Raw genomic sequence first — 21,323 nt, forward strand, 5'->3', positions numbered from 1 at the left:
GCTTCGGTATAGTTGAACTTGTTGAGTAAATCCATCCATTATAGGTGGTAGCCCACCACACTGATGATGACGGGGTGCCATGGGGCACAGAATTCCATGGTCCACCAGGGGCATGAAGTTGACCTGAACACTTTGGAATGGTCTTTAAAATGGCCCTGGGTTGGTTCCAAAGAGCTTTCTTATGAATATGTTTTACTAACCACACACCTCTCACAGACTTGTTTGGCTACTGTAAAAATGTCTATACACCCATACTTTAGCAGTACAGCACCACGCATCATCTGAACCCCCCAGTGACTTCCTGGATGTAAGGATGGCTACAATTTCCCTCATCACTTTTTTATTCAGCACCTCTCTTCCATCAGGGAGTATCCACCTCCCTTCAGACTCCTTTGCTCCCAACCCTTTAAGAGCCTCCCCATCTTTCTGGAGGAGAGAGTATCTCAAGTGTGAAATGATTCACTGTGACTTGTGGCTGCAAGGGTGCTTCTTGGGCACCTTTATCTGCTAGTAGATTCCCTAGGACAAGGACCAGCTTCCCCTTCTGATGTCCTTTCACACGAATCTCTGCATCCCCTGGCTGTCCAGGGGAACATTTTCTGGGGCTTTTCCTCCCCTCTCCCGAGGCCCAGCATTATCACTCCCCATAACTCCCCACACTTCTTTCTCCACCCAGGCCTAACACTTCACCCTTCTGTGGCCGTGCCCCTCGCAGGGTAACGGGATCACAGGTCCAGGCTCCCTTTGTACGTAGTACGTCTCAATCACTCTCACACCAGAGCCTCCCTCACCCAGCTCACAGCTCACAGCCGCTCTCCTGACCCTCCTTCCTGCAGACACACCTGACCAGAACGACACAGCAGCTCCTCTTTCCTACTGCCCGGCACAGCGTCTCGTTCCCTCCTGGCCGAGCACTCCCGGCCCACTCTTTAACTCCCCCTCTGCCCGCCGTTCCTCCCGCAGAACCGATCCGCCCCAATACGTTTCCCGATGCTACTCAAGCAGAACGCAGATCTTCTGTTCTTTAAGCTGGGCCACGAGCCGCAGCTTGTCGGTATTGAGTCCTCGGGTGCATCTCCTCGGCCTGGTATCGCTATGCCAGAAACAACGTTCTGTTTGGCACAGCTCCGGCGAAGGCCCGCCCGGCTCAGCGGCCCCAGCGCAGCCGGCCGGGCAGCGTCCGCGCGCCGAGCAGCGGTTCCCCGGACTCGCCGTAGTTCCCGGGCGCTGTCGGGAGCGGCGGCGTCGCGGTTCCTTGTGGGACGCGTAGTCCGCCCGGCCGTGCCGCCGCATTGCCGCCCCGTTGTCCGGCACCGCCCGCGAACTACAGGCGGCGTCAGGCCGGCGTGTGCCCGCGAGGATGGCGGCTCCGCTGGTGCTGGCGGTGCTGGCGGCCGTGACGGTGCGCGCCGCGCTGTACCGCTCCAGCCTCGCCGCCTTCATCGCGGAGCGGGTCGAGGTGGCGTCGCCGCTGAACGCCTGGAAGCGAGGTGAGGCCCCGCGCCGGGCTCCAAGGGCGGATCAACGGGCCGAGGCCTCTCGGGCTCCGCGGGCGCCTCTCGGGAAGCGGGGCCCGGAGCTCGGAGCGGGGCAGGGCGGTCCGCATTGCGCCGGGGTGTGAGGGGCCGTCGGCGGCGGTGTCGAGTCGTTCCCGTCGCGCTGTGACCCCGGGCGCTGTGCTGCCGTGAGCCGCGCTGCTCCGGCACTGCTGCTCGTGTTCCATTTTGTGCTCGCTCGTGGCCTCACGTTGTTACCGACACCGGGTCCAGATCCTGTGCACAGACACGGGGTGTAACCAGGGCTGCTCTGTGACATGCTTCATCGTGGCACCTGAGCCCGCTGCGAAGCACAGATTGCTCTATGGGAACATAATACCTGGGTACCGTGCAGGTGCAATCACTGCAGGTTTGGGGCAGAACACAGTCACACAGTGTAATAAAGGCCAGAAAGCATGAATGCATTTGATAATTAATAAGGTGCTTCACAGGTTCAAAACACAGCCCCACAGGATACCCTTGCAGCAATGGATTCCTTCTAAATCCCACTTTAGAGCTTCAGGCTGTGCCTCCAGCCAGGAAGAGGCCTGGGCTGAAGGGTAACTTCAGGGTAGAAGTGGAATCTGCTTCTTGAGCACACTGCTGATTCAAAAGCCTCTGGTTGCTTCCTGTTATCTGTTTCATTTCTCCATCTAGTTTTGTTCGTTTGAGGCCTCTACATGTAACAAGGCAGCATGGTTCAAATCACACTGTATATGGAGCTTCTCACATAGTTAGTTAGCAGTGTCTCCTGAGAATCCACTCTTGAGGGCCCAGGTGCCGACCAGAGCTGGGTGCCCCTCAAGTCCCACCTTTTAAAAACACAGGTGCAGGCAGTCCCACTGTGTGACAAGTCAGGGAGGTGCAGCAGGAGCAGCCTGCCTGAACGGGGCTCCTGGAACAGGGCAGGAAGAGAAAGTACACAACCTCTGGGAAAAAGTTTGGCTTCACAGGGAGAATACAGAGCTGCGGTTCACATCTGCAGAGAGAAAATGAGGAAGAACAAAGCTCAGCTTGAGGTGATGTTGGCCGGTGTTGTGTCAGACAACTGAAAGGCTTTTATGTTTATCAGCAGCAAGAGGAGATCTAAAGAAAATGCTGGACTGATACGTGATGAAGATGGTCACTTAATGAGTATGCATGGAAAAGGTGGAGGCATTTAATGCTGTGGAAACATTGGTTTCCATCTGTGATGACTAAAAGGGAGCACTTGTATCAGAATGTTTACAAGTCCGTGGGGCCAGGAGTGAGCCCAGAGAGCTGAGGGAGGTCATGGGACTCATCCCAACAGTTCACCAAAGATACTGTGAGGGTGGGGTCTGCGGCCAAAGGCAGCCAGTGTCACAGCCATCCACCAGAAGGACATGAGGGGAGAGACAGGACCCTCCAGACCTGTCACTGGCGGTAGGTGCAGCAGGAGCCAGCACTGTGCCTTGTTCCCTATTTCCGTCAGCAAGCTGAGTTCAACCACATCTTGGGAACCAGGTGCTCAATGTGCATAGTGGCTGTTCAGGTGAACAGACATTTTCTTGATGAGAGCCCTCCTTTTTCCCTTCCCCAGCTCCTGTCACCGTGTGTAGCATCACACAATGTGCAATATCCTTTCAGCTGAGGTCAGTGTCCCAGAGATGTCCACTCCACATTTTGCCCACCCCTGGCCTGCTGCCTCTGGGAGCTGCAGAGTTGATGCTGTGCCAGTGCTGCTCAACAAGAGCAAAATGCCAGTGCTGCATCAGCACTGTTCTAGTGGCAAGTGCAGAGCGCAGTGCTGCATGGCTGCTGGGGGCAGTGAGCCCCTCCCTGCTGGGCCCAGCACAAGGAACCAGGCTGTTGGACTCAGTGATAACTGTAGGTCTCTTCCACCTGAACTCTTGTACTCTTCCAAGTTTTCAGTCAGAATTATTCCTCCAGTGTAGATACTGTAGATACCACGTGTCACATGATAGGAGACTTAAAATCAGTAAATACATGTGATTCATAAATACAGGTAACTGCAGAACATTTCATCTACAGCATCTCAAGTTGTCTGAAACAAATGACAGGATGTTTGAGAGCATTCAATTCTGGCTGATAGCTGCTTGTGTGAGATTCTGTGTCTCCAATTCAGATGGTGATTGTGTGAGATTTTTATGAGCTCGGGTGTTTTGAGAACTATTGTTTCATTGCCACCACATGTTTTTCTCTTCCAGCACTGCAGGATTCTAATGTGGATTTGTTTTGTGTTTCAGTGGTTGAAGGATTAGCTCTGCTGGATTTAGGGGTCTCACCATATTCTGGAGCTATTTTTCATGAGGTTGGTATGCAGTGCTTTGTTTTAAACATGATATTCCAGCAGCACATTTCTTAGTCCTATTACGTGTGGATTGGCAAAGGTTGGTGAACTTGTTTTGTCCCAAACATTTCAGAAAATGAAGAGTTGTGTTTGTGCGAGAGTTCCACACAGTGACCAGCGAGGAAATGCAGCTCGTATTCCTCAGAACAACTAGTTGAGAGCGGATGATAGACACTGTGGTGCTTGTAGTGCATAAGGAGAGTCCGGAATAGGGGAAATCTCTAAGAAATAAAATGCTTTGTTCACATCCACATTTCCTGTGAGTAGAGGCAGGAGCGGGGAGAGACAGTGCTGCTGGCCGCTGTAATGCAGTTGTGCTGAATAGCAGCATCTTGGGTTAGAGCACAGTCATGCAGCGTGTTTGTTCCTCATTTTGGAAACCTCGTTGTTCCTCCAGAGGTTTTTGTGCCCTTGAATGGCCTTATTGATACGAATGTAGGCTTATACGCAGCGTCATCTTGGTGTGTCTCACACTTTGGGCATCTCTGAAAATTTGTTTCTTTTCAATAAATTCTTCCTGAAACAATTTTCTCCCAGACCATGAAGCATATATGAATGCTTAGTTATACCATCATGTTATGTTCAAAGTATTTTAAAAGAAATATGTTTTCTGACAGTAAAGCCTGAATTTTTTACCCTGTGAATGTAATACCTTCGTTCCAGGTTAAGCTTTTCTGTCAAAGGAATAATTCAGAAGCCCAGAGGCAGTTACCTTACAGGGCTATGAGAATAACAGGACCACCGCTTTGTTTTCCCATGGCTTCTTTTTACTCTATAGGTAATTTGCCTAACCAACAGGCTGAGCAGGGGGACCAGCTGTGTAGGAAATGCTTTCAAGAGACATGCAAACAACCTGAAAGAAAAAGAGATTCTCAAGGAAGGAAAAAAAAACAAAAAACAAACCCCACTTTCTGAGGCTTTTCTGTTTGTAGTTCTGTTGTAGTTCTACCACCGTGCTGGTAGAATGGCAAGGTTGGAATAGAATGTCATTTTCCAAATTGATGTGTCTTTTATGAAATGCTTTTATGAAATGTACTGAGAACTTTGCGAAGAAAAAGATTCAGTGAATTGTGGTTTGGTTATCACTTCGGTTTTGTTATCCAAAGTAACAGCGTTGAGGAAGGTTACCTTTTGCAGTCTCTCACAGTGCTACTCTGTTTTTCTCCTTGAATTGCTGGTTGCTTTTTCCAAATGGGGATGTGCACTATTTGACACAGATTTCTCTTCTGCTCTCTCGTAGACCCCGCTGATAATATATCTCTTTCACTTCCTGATTGAATATGCTGAATTGGTCTTCATGGTAAGTGCTCCTGGAAAGTTCCTCTTGAAGGGTCCCATTCTGTGAAATGATGAGCATGACTTTCCTTTCACTCCTGCAAGAATCAGGGATCTTCAGGCTCCCTGGAGTCCAAATTCCTGCTGACCTCATGGTTTGATTATAAAGGCAGCTTTGCATGCACAACCCCAAGTTCAGGCTTTTCCCTTGCTCTACGATTTCTTTCTTTTTTTCTTTTTTCCTTTTTTGTTTGTTATTCCTTGGCTAGTTAAACGTTCCCTTGATGGGACAGAACGTTGACATTTGGTTTCAGATTTCAAAGTTTACCTCTTACAGGTCAATCCCTGTATTGCCGTGTTTCTCGTCAAAACCCACTGCCAAACTCCAGGGCCGTAAAGAGAACACAAACGGTTCAGTAATCCAAATGTCCCTTGTTGTAAGCTAATCTGTGAGTTCTGTGTAATTCAGAGGGACAGAAATCATATAGCTGGCTGCACATACCACCTGGTGGAGCCTCTCTCCCCAGCTCCCTGCTGGCAGGTCTCTAACAGGGGTAGCAGCCATCTGGGTTGTGCTTGCACCAATACTTCAGTACTGCTGCCTGTGAAGTGTGGGGCAGCTCAAGGCACTGTTGTTCTGGATTAATGGCACGTGGATTTAGCCAGCTGGGCACTGCCCTGTTGTTGCCTGTGCACTGATAATACCAGTGAGTTCTCTGTTATCCCTGCCGTTTCTTTCACCTTAATTCCCCATTTTCTTGTTCTGCAGTTATTAATGTCTGATACATCCCATGGCTTCTGTGTTCATTGGTGGTGTGTGAATACAGTGTACAGATCAGCAAGCTAGTTGGTGTTTTTAAAGCTTTTTTATCCATTAATCAAGTCAGATCAAAGCCCTTACTCAAGTATGCAGTAGCGTCCAATATGTTTTTCTCCATTCAGTTGTTGTGTTTTGCTTTGCTTTTTTAGATAACTGATGTACTAACAGCTGTTGCCCTTTACTTGGCCATCCAGGACTACAACAAAGTTGTGGTAAGCTGACTTGCCATTGTTGCTGGTCCTCTTCTCAAACAAGTACAAATATCTTGTGCTAGAGAGAACTTGCACCAAGCACATCTACTTACTTAGCAGTAAATCTGAGCACATCTGTTTGATAAAAAAAAAAACCAAAACCACACAGGGACTGAGTGTGGTAAACCAGCTAAAATACTTTAAATTCTGTTGTGTGCATATTACATGCTGAAGCAAATTAGTGTCCATAGCTATTGCACAGTATGTGAATAATGAGTGCTGCAGTATTAATTCTTTAATCTGAAAGGAATTAAAATAATTTAACAATTCCTCAGAATACAGTATCCAATGAAATGCAGATTTCTCCAGGGTTGTGATACCTAAGAGGGCTGTGAGAGTGTAAAATGTACTGAAAACTCACCTTTGGTTGTTGTGGCAGTTTGAAGTGTGTGGAATTTAATTGCTGAACTATTGATTTGTTGAGACTTGGCAGTCCCCTTTTCAACCTCTGCCACAATCTTCCATGTATTTTGTAGCTAGAAAATGGAATGTTTTATCCTGAACTTGCCTTCAGGATAAAAATGGCTTGTGTTTGCACTCAGCATGAGTTAATGGACAGACTGGAGAAGCGTAAAGGACCAAACTTTCAAAGGATGCTGAGGAGGCATATGTGATTCTTCAGAGTGAGATGAAAGTTCAGTGCCAAACATGACTTGCTCACTTAGTTATTTTTCTGTTTTTCTCTTACATATTTTTGGGGGTGAATGATTTCTCCCAGCTTTCTCTTACTGTGTAAGCAGTGCTGTGCTCCTTGTGTTCCCAGAGGAGCAGTGGTAGAGCACTAACATGAACAGGGAGGCTTCATTTTCCACAACACTATGTGGTCTCCCATCCAGTTCGGTGCCTGTTCTTTGTCCTCTGATGTTGAAGAGATAACACGATAGAACTGCTGACATGTAAAAATCCCATGTGAGTTATTTCACTTGTTGAGAATTTATTGCCAGTGCTCTCTCTCCTTTTGTCTCACTGTGACATAGTTCAGTAAGCTCATAATTCAGATTTCTCCTTTGTCTCCATTGAGAGCATCAGAAGACAAAGTGTATTAAAGAGAGAGCTTTGGGATCTCTAAAGGAGGTTTGACATAGAGATATCTATCTTTGAAATAATGAGGATGGCTTGGTTATTTGTCTTGTTTCCACTGGGGCTTGTGTGTTGAGCAGTGAGTTTACAAAGTCATATATGTTCTATAGTAATGGAAATCCTAAGTAATAAGAAACCATTACTTTCCTCACCTGACAGTCTTTGGTTATTCTCCCTTGTTCAGTTCAAAAAGCAAAAGCTCCTAATAGAGCTGGATAAATATGCACCAGATGTGGCTGAGCTCATCCGGACACCCATGGAAATGCACTACATCCCCCTCAAGGTAGCACTGGTGTAAGTATTGTTTCTTTCCGATTGCAGTGGGCTGCTTTGATTCTTCTGCTCTCCTTGGATATTTTTTTCCAATTCCATGTTTGCTGAAGGTTGTTTTTTTTTTCCTCTCATAAATTCTTGCATTTCCTATTCCACTTAAAATTCACAAATACTTCATTTTAAAGTGAATGCTTTTATGACTGTATGGTGCCAGCAAACAGATTTACTCAGTCCACTCAACAGCATGAGGTCAGTAATTCGGTGTGAAGACCCTTGTGCCTCCATAGATGACATTGACATTTATTTTGTCACTACACTAATATAATCAGCATTCATTCTATGTCAAATATTTCAGGTGTCTTTTCAGTCAGGAGGGTTTGGGTGCACTCAAACAAAATGTTTTCTAATGTTTCAATTGCATTTCCCAAAACTGTGTATAATATTCAAGGACATTCTAGGCTGTCAGATTAGTGATGCCATGTCTTGATATTCTTCTGTATTTTAAATGTGTTCAGATCTCAGAAAGCTTCAATTAAAAAACATAATATACAAGCAAGATATATAATATAAAAGATTTTTTTTTCATTAGTGCTTTGACCTAAGTAAATCCTTGTCTTAAATTATTCTGTCAGAGAAAGTTTTCCATAAGAAAAGTTGTTTTTTCTTATGTGAATGTTGTAAAATGGTAAATTTTCCAGGGTGAGGAAGGTAGAGTTTTGCCTTTCTCATTTGTAACCTGCAGGTTGCTATGTATTTGTCCGTAAGATTGTTGCAAAGTCGCACAGGAAAGCTGTCATTAAGTAGCATCTCTTGCTGTGGCCAGTCTGTCTTTGGGAACACAGGCAAAAAGAGGAACAGAAACACAGGCTGGCACTCAGAGAGGTAGGAGTAAGGTTTATGTAAGAGGGTAATTAGGAAGTCATCAGCCTTGTCCACTTGCTAATGTAACTGATGTAGTTGTTACCAAGGGGGAGCATCCCATTATCATGCTTATTGTATCGCTGAGCCTACAGAGCATATTTCTGGGCTTTGAAGCTAGCTAATGGAAATCAGTGTAAACCAGTCCCAGAAGAAGCTGGCTTCCTTACAGTGTGGCTGCATTCTGGGAGGTAAAGGCTTTCAGGGCTTGCTGTCTTTCCATAACTGCTGTTAAAATGGGCCGGATCTCATGGTTGGCAGCTTTTGTGCTCTGGTTGTGCCACAGTGAGCCTGTGTGATTGCTCTGCCAGAGTGGGAGTGCACGGGTGCAGTTGGTTTGAGGGAAAATCCCTGATCATGCACTGGAAGAATTTGTGTCCACCCTGCTCTCTTCTTCCTTCTGTTAATTCCTCAGAGCCAGTAGCTGTGAGAGCAGAAAGTTTCAGAGCTGGTTGTTTCTGGGTCTGGCTGGATAAATGAAGTGTTTATGAAAAGCAAGGAATGTTTCTGGTGGTCATTTTGTAAGACAGAGTTTGGCATTTTAGAAATCTTCCCATCTCCTTTTTTTGCAGTGTGCCCTTTGTGGCCATTGTGCCTCAGGCTGCACTGCAGAGATCTGGGTTTTGCTCCAGGTAGAACCACCTGTTCACCTGAGTTGTTTTGGTGGTAAGAGGAACCCATAGCATGTAAATAGACAAAAAGAAGTTGCAAACTGCATCTGGTTTTTATTTCAGTGTCTCTTTAGTTACCTCCTTTGAATGATCTGAATGTAACTTGAGCTTTGTCCCTTTTCAGCTATCTGTTAAACCCCTACACTGTGATGTCTTGCGTGGCAAAGTCCACCTGCGCCATCAGCAATACTGTCATTGCATTCTTCATTCTGGCTACAATAAGAGGTAACACAACAAAAAGGATTTATTTATGTCTTTCTGTAAAGTGGTGAAAATACCATCAGTGTAGAACTGTACAAAAATTATTACTGCAGGTGTAAGAGGGGGACACATCAGGTCCTGGTGGGAGCAGTGTCTCAGTTCTACCTGAAGCCACAAGGGCCCAAGGGGCTGTAAGTCAAAGCTTTCCTTCATCCCAGTGTAACTAGGAGTCTCTCCTCTAAAAGCTGATCCCATTTCCTGGATGACTTCACATGGTTTTCTGTTTATGAAGAAATCTCTCTGTGCACAGGAGCATGTAATGCTCTGCTACTCTTTCTTTTGCTTATGAATATGCACCTGCAGCATCTATGCCATGAGCTTGTATTTGAAAAGTTGTTACTGCCTGGCTTCTATTTGCAATTGTAACCTTGGTTTGAAACCAGCTAACTGAGCTTTGGGGAGACGGAAACAGTAACCAAAGACTGATGGGAGCTCCATTGAATAGATTGTGGCAGAGTGGCTCTTTCATTTTGTTCAAGCGTGTTAAGTGAGGCTTCTGTTTCTTTTGTGAACCTTCTCTGCTGGAGTATTTTAGCATATGTGATTTGTACTAGGCTCATAAGTTTTAGGAGTACATTAGGATCACATGAAAGGTGGATCTGATCTCTTTTGTGGTCTCCAGAAGTGCCCAGAACCAGACATCACAGAGGAAACTGCTAGATTGTCATTAGGAGTATTTCCAGAAGGGAGATTTCCTCCAGTTATTAAGTCATTGAGGCAGGAGGGGTTTCCATTTAGAACCATTTGCAGAAGCAAATGTGCAGGATCCACTTAGTTAACCTGATTTTTAGTTCACTGGTACTGTAGGACAAATAGTTGCATCATATACAGACCTGTAGTTCCTGTCCCCTGTGTTTCCTCCATCAGTGGGAGTGTGGCAGCCTCTAGTGTTCAAGCTGAGCAAAGGGGGAATATCAGATTATGACTAATATCTTTAGATGCATGCCGAATTTCACAATAGAATACTGAGTTTAATTAAAAAATAATTTAAAAATATTAATTGGGTGGTTTGTGTCTAGAAAGCTGGAACTGTAGAGCGGAGGCAATTCACTGCCAGGTGACGCTGTACTTCTGCAAGGTGGAAGCAGAGAAAAGCTACTGAGTGTTGATGTCAGTGAGTGGGCACATGCTGACAATTAGCCGAACACACTCCGTCAGGGTTCTTGTTTTTCAGGCTACATTTTTACAGGTAACTTTCATAAAGTGTTCCAAGGGGGAAAGCTATAACCAGGCTACTGCACTGGGTGCTTGTATTCTTTATTATGTACCTGGGGCCTTTTGGACTTGGTTTCTGGCTTTGGCAGTTGGGCAATGAGTGCATTCAGCAGTTAGCTCCACCTGTCACACCTCATAAAAACCTTCCTTTGTAAAGTCACCACTAGTTTTAAGGCCACTTGGGAAACCTGGGCCAGTGTTTTCTGCATCTCTGTGTGTTCTGGTATCTGTAAAATAGGGCCAATGTCCCTTCATTCCTTCAGCTGCGGACTTTCATTGCACTCTTCCATGGTGTTTTGCTGAGGTCCCTGACACATTCTGGTGATGAGGGCATCCAGCGTGCTCAGTGGCACACACCAGGGAGCTGTTTCTTGCAGATATGACTTAATGAATGCATTCCCACAGATAAACAGCAGCCAACTTAACTTAAATATAGACTTATATGTAGACTGAATAATACAAATCTCTTTCTGTGTATGAATTATAGGAGATACAAACCAGTCTGTGGTTCTTACTGGTACACATCATTGTCTCTTCAAAATGCAGATAAAAGTCCACTCTCCAGCACACATTCTGCTAGCCTTCATGAGGTGTTCTGATATTTACAAGCCATTTGGATCCTATCTGCATATTTGTTTATGTTAAATATCCCTTACCAATAAACTTATTTTGTTCTCTTTGTAGGTAGTGCCTTCCTCAGTGCAGTGTTCCTGGCCTTAGCAACATACCAGTCACTCTACCCCATCACTTTGTTTGCTCCAGCACTCCTTTACCTTCTGCAGGTAGATGATTTCTAACTGTTGATGTCTGTTGTCTTACTGCAGGTGTGCAGCTACAGTTCTTTGTGTTGGGAGGACAGCCTTAGAAAAAGTAACTCTCTCCTCACACCATTGAGGGTTTAAGTCCTGGGAATGCCTGTGTGTAGAGAAAAGGAAGTGGGAAGTAGTCTACAGATTGCCTGTAGCTTGCCTGAAATATTTGCTACTCTTTATGTCACATGAATAGCAACAAGGATTTTAGGTCTGGAGTTTCCTCTGATGTGGCTCACTGCATCTGAATGAAGAGTTGTGTGTTCAAAAAACTCAAGCTCTGAAATTTTCTACTTATTGTCCTTGTGTGTTCTTGCTCCCCATTAACAGGGCTGAGGATGAAGAGCCAACATTGCTTTTCCTGTCAGTTAATTTTCAGGAGCATTTATTTTATATGTTGCTACCATTTTTTTTTCTAAATTTAGTGTGAGCTGCATTCCCTCATGGCACTAGAACAGTACAAATGTTGTGTCTGCAGGCAGCAACAAGTGCTTTGGTGTTTGACTGAGTGATCTGAGACTGACTTTAAAGGGGAGCAGGCTACTGTGTGGATTTGTAAATGATGTTTTGTGAATTCTTTGTACAGAGTTAAATTGTGTTTCTGCAGCCCTTTCCAATCTGTCCTGCCAAAAATCCTTGGTAAATTTGCTTAGATCTTTCCGACAAATTGTGTTAAATGCACTCTAACTGAGGAAACAAAGCATGCTTTCCACAGAGCCCGTGCCAATTAGAGTTGGCCAGTGCATCTTCTGCCACTGCAAACCCCAGTGCCAAATGGAAAAGCGGCATCACTGCCTTGGGGCTGGAGAAAGCTGAGCAGATCCCAAGGCACTGGCTCTGTGTATATACTTGTCTTTATAAATGCAGTTGGGACCTTAGGCCTATTAGAGTGAGATACAAGGGTGTCACACTGTGTGACAAGGGCTTGTTGCTGACCTTTCAGGGTATGTGGCGGTGGTTAGACTGTAGCAGTTGTCTTCAAGGAACAGCCTTTTACAGTGGCTCTTTTGTGCTTAGGAACCCATCAGCTCTCCTCTTTCCCTAATTTCAGCAGAACATGAGCGCAGCCTATATGGTAGGGAGCTGACATCACAGGACAATTGGTCATGGAGCACTACCTCTTGGTCATCTCAGTCAATAAAGGTTCATGGAAGAGAAAGCAGGCAGTGATACCATATTGTAAGCATTTAAAATCGGTTGTACCTGTGAGAGTGTGCATGGATTGAATGCCTGAGACTTGATTCATTTGTGGTATTGTAAGCAGAAACTGCCAGCTTAGCCACTTGAGTTTCAAGCACAGTTCTAGAAATGGGACTTAATTGGAGAGCAGATTGTACTTGAAAGCTGCTGGTCCCAGTGCAGCAGTGCCAGTGTTTGATGCTTTCTTCTATTAGTTTCAATTGATGTTCTGAACTCCTAGGCTTTCTTGTGGCTTTCCAACTGATGTGGAATATCTGCCTCCTTGTGTTTTGTTTTCAGCGTCAGTTCATACCAATAAAACCAAAAAGTAAAAGCTTCTGGCTCTTCACCATGCAGTATGCAGCCTTGTACCTGTGCAGCCTGGTGGTGGTCATCTGCCTCTCTTTCTTCCTCCTCAACTCATGGGATTTTATCCCATCTGTTTACGGGTTTATGTAAGTATAAGAATTCTTACTACTTTTATTTTGTTTTGTGTGCATCACACTCATGTCCTCCTCCCTGCCCTAAGGAATATGTGATCTGTGATTTTACTGGCAACACAAGAAAAGTAACAGTATGTGTGGAGAAGATCTGCCATTAGCCAGATTCTGATAATTAAGCAACGGCAAGATCAGAGAAAATAGGAGATGTTCTCCCCCAGGGAGATAAGAAATGAAATTGATTACTGACCTGCTGAAATTTTCATCTCTGGAGTAACGTCTGCTCAGGAGTGGTTTAAGTCCTGCTGGGGCATAGGAAAGGGCTAATCCCTTTTGTCTCCAAATTTTCACCTCTTTGGTGCATTAAAGTCTAGGTCCCCCTCTCAGTACCACCTAACAATTAATGCTACAGAAGCAGTTACATGGAGAACAGCCAATTAAAAATAACATTTCTGTTCAATTTCAGCCTTTCCGTTCCAGATCTCACGCCCAATATTGGCCTTTTCTGGTACTTCTTTGCAGAGATGTTTGAACACTTTAGTCTTTTCTTTGTATGTGTGTTTCAAATCAATGTGTTCTTCTACACCATTCCCTTGGCAGTAAAGCTAAAGTAAGTATATTTCTTCATTAGCTTTCTAATTCTCACAGTTGTGCAGTGGCTGTAAAGCTTACATTGTAGTTTAAATCTATGAGCATGAAAATGTTTTGTTTTTTTTTTAATTTTCCCTCATTTCTCGAAGTTTCACTCTTTCCCTCTTTTCCCCCAAAATTGAGTTTTCTGTTAGAAAACTGAGTTTTCTAACAGGCTTCTAACAGTTGCTTCCCTGCAGAGCAGCTCAGTCTGTCCCACCCAGCACTGAGAGGCTTGTTTGCAGAGAACAGAGTAACAGAGTCTTTAGAGCCTGACCCACAGTATATTTGTGCCCTTGCTGATCTTTATTTCCATTCCAGAGAACCTACTGCATCCTCTTAACCCTTTTGTCTTTCTCTTCCAGGGAACACCCTGTGTTCTTCATGTTTGTGCAGCTCGCAATCATTTCTATCTTCAAGTCCTATCCCACGGTGGGAGATGTTGCACTGTACATGGCCTTCCTCCCAGTCTGGAGCCACCTTTACAGGTGTAAGTTCTTTGTGTTAGATCTTTCTCCTCTGGAATGGGAAGATGTCTGTCCAGTAACTGCCACAACTGACCCAAATCCAAACCCATAGGTTCTTGTAGCCTCTTTGGGCTCTGTGGAGGAAACCTCAATTGCTGGTGATAAATTCTCTAACTTATGTTTGGGACTAGGGTTGAAGGAAGTCACAGAGGGAGTTTTCCTTGTGCATTAACTTCTCCTTCTCACTAAGTTGAATTAAGATATTTTTCTAAGAAAATTTTAAAGTCCTGTATGCTGCCCAACTAAGGGTATGTAACTTTAGTGCTGCTCCTGCATCTGATGAGTCCCCAGGCCCCCACACTTTGCAGCAGTTCTTTGCTTTGCATCTGCTTAAAGTGAAAGTAACTGAATTTCTTCTGTTTAATTTGTCCTTTTTTTAAATTCTTTTTTTTTTTTTTAAATGCTTAACGAGAAACCTCTTTATTTCTGTAAGTCACCACAGAGCTACCTGATCATTTTCAGACTCTGACTGTAGAACCTGCTGCAAGCTCACCAAGTGTAGTTCTTCTGGAAGCATTGGGTTTTCCTGGTGTTGCTTGCCAAAGTCAGCTTAAACAAACAGCTTTCACCAGCACTGTCAGCCTGCCCTGGGCTTTTACTGCAGCCTTCTCAAACCAGGGTCGAGTTGGTGTAAGGCAGCCAGTCTGCCTGGTGGCAGGAGACATAATCAGGAGTCAAGAGACCACAGTAGTTTGGGTATGTTGGGTTTTATGCTTGTCCTCTGTGTAGCATCAGTAGTAGGGAGTAAGTGCAGCATTGTCTGACTTGGAGACCACCTACTCCATTGGTTTCAGACTAATAAAGTTAAGGCCAAAGCAGCTGTAATGAGTTAGGACAGGGAGCCTCAGGTTAGCCCTGAGTGTGTTGCAGCCAAACGAGGTGGCACACTTCTGGGAAATCCTAGTTCAGCTTAAGTGAGCTGCATGTTCCAAGCGTACAGAAGAAGGGGAGTATGAGAGTGAGAGGAACAGTCATCTATAACATGGTGAGTGAATAGAGCCGTGGAACAAGAAGTTTAAAAAGATGGATGTGAGCACTTTTGGCTGTGGCACTGCTCATCGAGTGTCAGACAGCTTCCTTCAGCTGCAGAATGATCCAGATTCTTTTTGTTAACTTTGGGAACGTTGGCTGAGCTATAGCCAAGCACAGCAAGACAATCATCAGGGCAAGCTATAAAGGAAACAAAATCTCTGGCTTAGTAGGTCCTAGCTCTTTTAAGCAAAATTGGGCTTGTTTTTTGGCCATTTGATACATAAATCCTCATGCAGGCTAATGGATCCTGGCCGCACTTTCACCTCCCAAGGGCTTCTCAGACTTATATGAATGTTCTCCTTGATGGTGCTTTAATTTCCTTACCATCTCCAGAGACAGTGTGTCTTTTTCTTGTGGTCTGTGGATTTGCTTAATCTCTAGGTGGTCAGCTTGATGATGCTAGGGAATGGCATGCTCTGTATTCTGAATCCTGATGCTGGTGGAAAGGCCCTTCTCCAAACTACTAGATGTTGTCTGTGATGTAGACACAAACCAAAAGTCCTTGGTGGAAGAGTTGATCTTTGGAAGTGCAGAACCTAGAAGGAAAGAGCTACAAATGAAGGGGCCACAGTCAAGCAAAGGCAGAATTGTTTATTATAAAGAGAAAATAATACACTGTATGTCCTATAAAAGCTTCCCAGGGAATTGTCCAAACTGTAAAAGTTTGCTGGAGAGAAGTGTGTGTTGGCAAATGCCTCTCCTCACCACAGATAGCTGAAATGCCCATGCTTGTTGTATGAGCCTGGCGGTTCAATAATGCATAATGTTAACAGCTTTGGTTTTTTTCTTTTGCAGTCCTTCGGAACATCTTCATCCTGTCATGTATGCTCATTGCCTGCTCCCTCCTGTTCCCTGTTTTGTGGCATCTCTGGATTTTTGCAGGAAGTGCCAATTCCAATTTTTATTATGCCATCACATTGACCTTCAACATAGGGCAGGTGAGTAGAACGAGGGAAACCAGTGAATAATACTGCAGGATGTGCCTCTTTTTGCACCCCTTATAAGCTTGCATAGCAGCTTCCTGCTTCTGTCTGTCTTGGCTGAAATCTGCCTAGTCCTCACCTTGCACCCTACTGGGAGAGAACCCATGTGGTATTTAAACTACATCTTAGCAATCCAACTTATGCTACAATTTACACAATCCAGTGCTTGATAGCAAAGGAAAAGCATTTCAGTATGGCAGGGTAAATAGCACTTGTGATGAAGAAAGTGGAGAAGAGAAAATGGAAAATGTCATAGGGCAACAGCAGTGGATCCCCACAAGAGACAGATGGGAACTGCTCAAACACTGGGGCAAGGCACCAGTTTTTCACTTCACCGGTGAAAGGGCTTTGGGCACGTGCAGGGCCTCGGTCATGGCACTCCCTCCTCCTCTCAAGGCTGTGTCCTTCCAGTTGTGTGACTTCCACTGGCCTCAGGAAAAACAGATCTTAGCAGTCCTGGAGGATGAGGTCTGATATACCCAGTTGCTATGACCTCTTCCAAGCCCTTCCTCTTTTCTGCTAGTTGTTGAGGGCTGCAGATACTCACCATGTCCTGAAACATTTTGACATGTGGATGAAGAGAATGTTCACTTCATTTTAAAGTTGATTTTTTTATGTACCTCAGCCATTCATGTTTATCTTTGTCTCTTATGTCTTCTAAAACTAAAGGAACAGTTTTGCTGGAGGCTGAAAATCCCCCAACACTTCGATAAATGGGAGTGAACACTGCTGTAAAACCCTCTGTTCTGTAAAAAAGAGATCATAGAATCATAGAATGGCCTGGGTTGAAAAGGACCATAATGATCATCTAGTTTCAACCCACTGCTGTGGGGTTGCCAACCACCAGACCAGGCTGTCCAGAGCCACATCCAGCCGGAAGATGGAGATGGAGATGCTAGTAAGAAGGGCTCTTAGGAAACTAGTGGTTTATTAGCTCTCTAACCATATGTCCTGCTGAGGAATGAAAGGAATGGTAAAATTTCCATGGCATTTGACCTAAAAGGATTGTATTTCCTACCTGAGAAGATCATAGCAGGTCCTGCAAGGTCTTGTGCTTTGTGTCAGTGCAGGCAGTGCAAAAGTCTCTCTCCTGATTTGCTTGTGAGAAAGAACAAGCCTTCGTCCCTGCCAACCCCAGGTCCTTCCTTTTCCATTATGACATGTGCAGAAATATTTAATCAAAAACAAAATCAACTGTATTAATAGAGCATGTCATGTAGTCAGTCGTAGTATAAAGCAGACCTCCTCTTCTGCAGACTGAACAGTCTCAGTTCCCTTAGCTGCTCCCCATAACACTTTTGCTCCAGACTCCTCACAGTTTTGCTGCCCTTCTCTGGGTACTCTCCAGGGTATCCTTGTAGTGAAGAGCCCAACGAAGAGCCCAGTACTCCAGGTGTGGCCCCACCAGAGCTGAGTACAGAGGATCGATCACCTCCCACTGCTGCTGCTTGCATTATTTCTGACACAAGCCAGGATGCTCTTGGCTTACTTGTCCACCTTGGCATGCTGCTGGCTCATGTTCAGCCAGCTGTTAGTGAGTATATGCAGGATTGTCTGCCCCACAGAGAGGACAGTACAGCAGAGGGACAGAAGGTGATGGAGCCACTCTTACCTAATGATGCTCCTGGATACTGTTCTGTGAAGCCATAGCCTTGACCTTTCAGTTCTTCCCTTCAGCATTTGGCCTGGTGTAGATCACTGGGCTATTGAAACTTCTCAGTTTGCTGAGGCTAACCTCTGAAGCTGTGGTATCTCTGCTGCTGTCTGGAAGATTCTTACTCTTTCTAAGTAGAACTTCATAAACCCCTTTGTGACAAACACATCCCCATTTGTCACATCACTGATGTGTCTGATCTCACTTCTGCAGATCCTGCTCATTTCGGATTACTTCTATGCCTTCCTCCGGCGGGAATACTACCTCACTCATGGACTCCATTTGACGAGGCAAGATGGGACAGAGGCCATGCTTGTTTTGAAGTAATGGTTGAATCCACCATTTCTTGGGCCATGGACTACTCTAAGGAACGTGTGAAGCTTGGTGTATATTGGGTGGGTGGGGAAGGTTCCCTGGATGAGGTCTAGCTTTGGGGATGATACCTACTGAAAGAATGGGCTGAGCTTCTTCTGGGAGTACCTTCTGCAGCAATGGACTCAGTGCAGGCTGAGAGCTACAAGTAGAACCTTCACTGGAGAATCTCCCTTCTTCCTTCAGCTGTGCTTTTCACTGAAACCTCAGCCATCAACTCTGAGCAGTCCAGCAGGAACTGGAGTATGCACTGGAGCTAAAAACAGGACTCAGTCTCTGGCCCAGGAGCTGCTCAGACCATTAACTGTTTACTTTACATCACTGCTTCTTGAAATGTTTGCTTCTCCTGGAAATTCCCCAGTCACAGCTTTTACTGCTAATGCTTCTGTTTGACACAAGACAACGTCTGGGTACGTGGTGCCGAAGGCTGTCTGCTGTTGTAGATCCTGGAAGAACCACGTGCTCAGACACAGTGGCAGTTTTTGATGCGTGCAGGTGAGCAAGCATGGATGAACTGCTGGAAGGAGGAGCTGCTGCTGTGGGAGCTCTTGGTGCTCACACCTCTACTGAGTACTGGAACTAGGAGAAAGCAGGAGCAGGATGGGTAGTGTGTAACTGTTCCATCCCTTTATGAATGGTCTCCTGTGAGGGATGGATGCTCCCTTGTGAGGAGCTGCACAGAACCACAACAGGGTGTCAGCGGAAGAAACACTACTGTGCAAGTAATCTCATACTGCTCCAGTGTGGGTAGTGGGTAACTGCTCTATCCTGTTGAATGGATGTTTCCCTGTGAGGAGCTGTACAAAAGCATGACAGGGTCTCAGAAGAAGAAACACTACTGTGCAGGCAATCTCCTACTGCTCCTTATTTCTGTACGTTAACAAAGCTTGGCAATGCAGGACTTGCACTACACTGTTGTGATAGCTTGGGGCAGCAGCTCAGACATGAAATGAGCAAGCTGCCTGCCTGGGCTGGGGACCAGGAGGTGTCAAAATCTCCCCACAGACCAAATTCATAAGGTGCCTTGGACTCCACTGTTGTGGAGTTGATGGGCTCCTGGTGTTTCACAGCAGGACAGTCACACAGGATAGTCACTCTGCAGTGTTACTCTTTTGCATATACAGCGATGGCATTGTGTTGCTGTGCGTAGAGGGCTCTGTAACATGCCGTCCCTCAGCTCCCCTGCTGCTTTCTTTGTGTTCAGACCCTTCCTCTAGAGCTTCTGCTGCTGCTGACCCCATGAATGTGACCCACCGAGGGAATCCACAGGGCTCTGCTGGTTGCATGTGGCACTGGGAGTTGTTAACCACAGTGTTGAAGGCCTTCTGCAGTGCCGGGGCAGGGAGCAGCCGCTGCTCCCCACTCATCCCAAGAAAAAAGTGGAAAGGCTGGTAATTTGTCAGCATGGAAACAGAACTGTATGGCCCAGAGCAATGGAGAGACCAACGTGCCCAGACCTTCCCCAGGCGGTTTTACGAACAACTCCATTTTTTTTTAACACTTAAAACTTTTGCCTTACTGCACTGCTATTAGCGCTTTTGCCCAGGGGGTGTTACTGGGAGCCCAGCTCAGCCCACCCCACTCTGCAGTCCTGGGCTGGGGGTCACGTAGGCAGGGCTGCTCTGGGCTGCCCCGTGTGGCATGGCAAAGAGCACAATAAACTGTGCAAGTTTTAGGTGTCTCTTGTGTGCTCTGTGCTGGAACAGGAGTGGAGGGAGGAGCACAATCCATCACCTGGCGTTCAAGGTGTGATTTGTGCTGTGGGAGAACCCCGGGGTTTGTTTTACTTTTGTACAGGGAGGGGAAAGTGCAGGGCACATTGTGTTTTAAAGGAGAAAAAATAGTCTCATGCTGATGGCCAGGGTCAGTTACAAAGTGAGTAGCAGGCTCTGAGCAACACCAAAGGGCAAACAGGAATGCAAGAGTGGCTACTGAGAAATACCCGGAGGGCACTGGGAACAGCAGAGCTGCAGGTTGGTCTGCCCAGATGCTTACAGCCCGGCTCAGGAAGCAGTCACTGCCCAAAGGAGGGCACTCCATGGGCATCACCGTGGGGTAACCAAGGAAGGTGTGGGACTGCCAGCACCAAACTGGTCTGACTCTGGTGTCCTGTGGTTATGGAGAGGAGAGACAGAGGTAATTGCAAACGTGCCCTCCACACAGCACCCGTTTTGCAGCTCCCTTCCTTCCCCAGAATAGAAAATAAGTTGCTGGTGTTATCATGGAACCGGGCAGGAGATGGGGCCAGAGGCAAGGACAGAGACAAGGACTCTATGGGAGGAAGCAGAGACAGGAAGCCCGGTCCTGAGCTTTAATGATGCTTCTGGTACAAGGTGCCAGATGAGCCTGCTGAGGCTGCCAGGCCCTCCTGTCCACAGCTCCTTGATGGTGACCCAGTGCCAGCCATGGGGAGTGCTGGGACACTCAGATGGGACTCCTGCTGACAGAGCCTGGGGGGGGGTCAATGGATGCTGAGAGCAGCCAGGACCCATGGATCTGCAGTGGGTAAGGAAGCAAACCCTGAAATCCCCCCATAGAGTGCTGTGGGACCAGGCTCTGTGCAGCCAGACAGAAAGAAGCCATCATGCCATCTTGCTACCATGCAGGGTGCTGCCTTGTGCCTTCAACTGCCACATCTGATACTGGAATAAATGGAGAGTCCTTCCACCAGCACAGGCCCACTTGGTGCTGGCTGTTTGGGAGTATGGGACAGCAGCAGGAGGCACCACAGGTTCACTGCAGTCCCTCAGTGTTCTACAGTAGCCCCAAGGGCAGGGACACCACAGCCCAGCGTTTCCCTCTTCCTGCAGCCATCAATCCCAGCTCTCATGGAGCACCACATCTCCCAGCTGCCCATCCACTGTGTGTAGCCCAAGGCCGTGCATCCCCCAGTGGGGCAGAGTGCCCTGTGCCACTCTGCAGCTGTGCCACCCCTGGTGCGCAGTGTTGACACAACACAACTATTGCAACAGTTGTGTTGCAAAGAGCAACATAGAGCACGACCTGTTTGTTGATCCCAAAACAAGGGATCCTCATGCTGTTGGTGGCCAGTTGAGCCCACGTTGT

The 21,323-nt window shown here is 46.3% G+C and overlaps 1 protein-coding gene across 1 annotated transcript; it reads left to right on the forward strand.

Moving 5' to 3' along the window:
- The first annotated feature begins 1,332 nt into the window (after positions 1-1,332).
- Positions 1,333-19,932, forward strand: PIGU (phosphatidylinositol glycan anchor biosynthesis class U). The gene is made up of 12 exons (XM_015881227.3): positions 1,333-1,490; positions 3,764-3,828; positions 5,108-5,167; positions 6,112-6,174; positions 7,478-7,587; positions 9,280-9,380; positions 11,316-11,413; positions 12,920-13,074; positions 13,526-13,669; positions 14,055-14,179; positions 16,044-16,186; positions 18,099-19,932. Exons 1-12 carry the CDS (start codon positions 1,361-1,363, stop codon positions 18,210-18,212), a joined length of 1,308 nt encoding a protein of 435 aa, XP_015736713.1. The 5' UTR covers positions 1,333-1,360; the 3' UTR covers positions 18,213-19,932.
- The last annotated feature ends 1,391 nt before the right edge of the window (positions 19,933-21,323 follow it).

The sequence above is a fragment of the Coturnix japonica genome, chromosome 19 (genome assembly GCF_054131305.1).
Source record: "Coturnix japonica strain WE chromosome 19, WE-NBRP24, whole genome shotgun sequence".
In the NCBI taxonomy this organism is placed as follows: Eukaryota; Metazoa; Chordata; class Aves; order Galliformes; family Phasianidae; genus Coturnix; species Coturnix japonica.

Excerpts from the sequence above, each read along its gene's own strand:
- PIGU (XM_015881227.3), top strand. The coding sequence starts at position 1,361 with ATGGCGGCTCCGCTGGTGCTGGCGGTGCTGGCGGCCGTGACGGTGCGC. Across the intron at positions 5,168-6,111 it reads ATGCTGAATTGGTCTTCATG|ATAACTGATGTACTAACAGC; the intron begins GTAAGTGCTCCT and ends TTGCTTTTTTAG. Across the intron at positions 16,187-18,098 it reads TGACCTTCAACATAGGGCAG|ATCCTGCTCATTTCGGATTA; the intron begins GTGAGTAGAACG and ends TCACTTCTGCAG.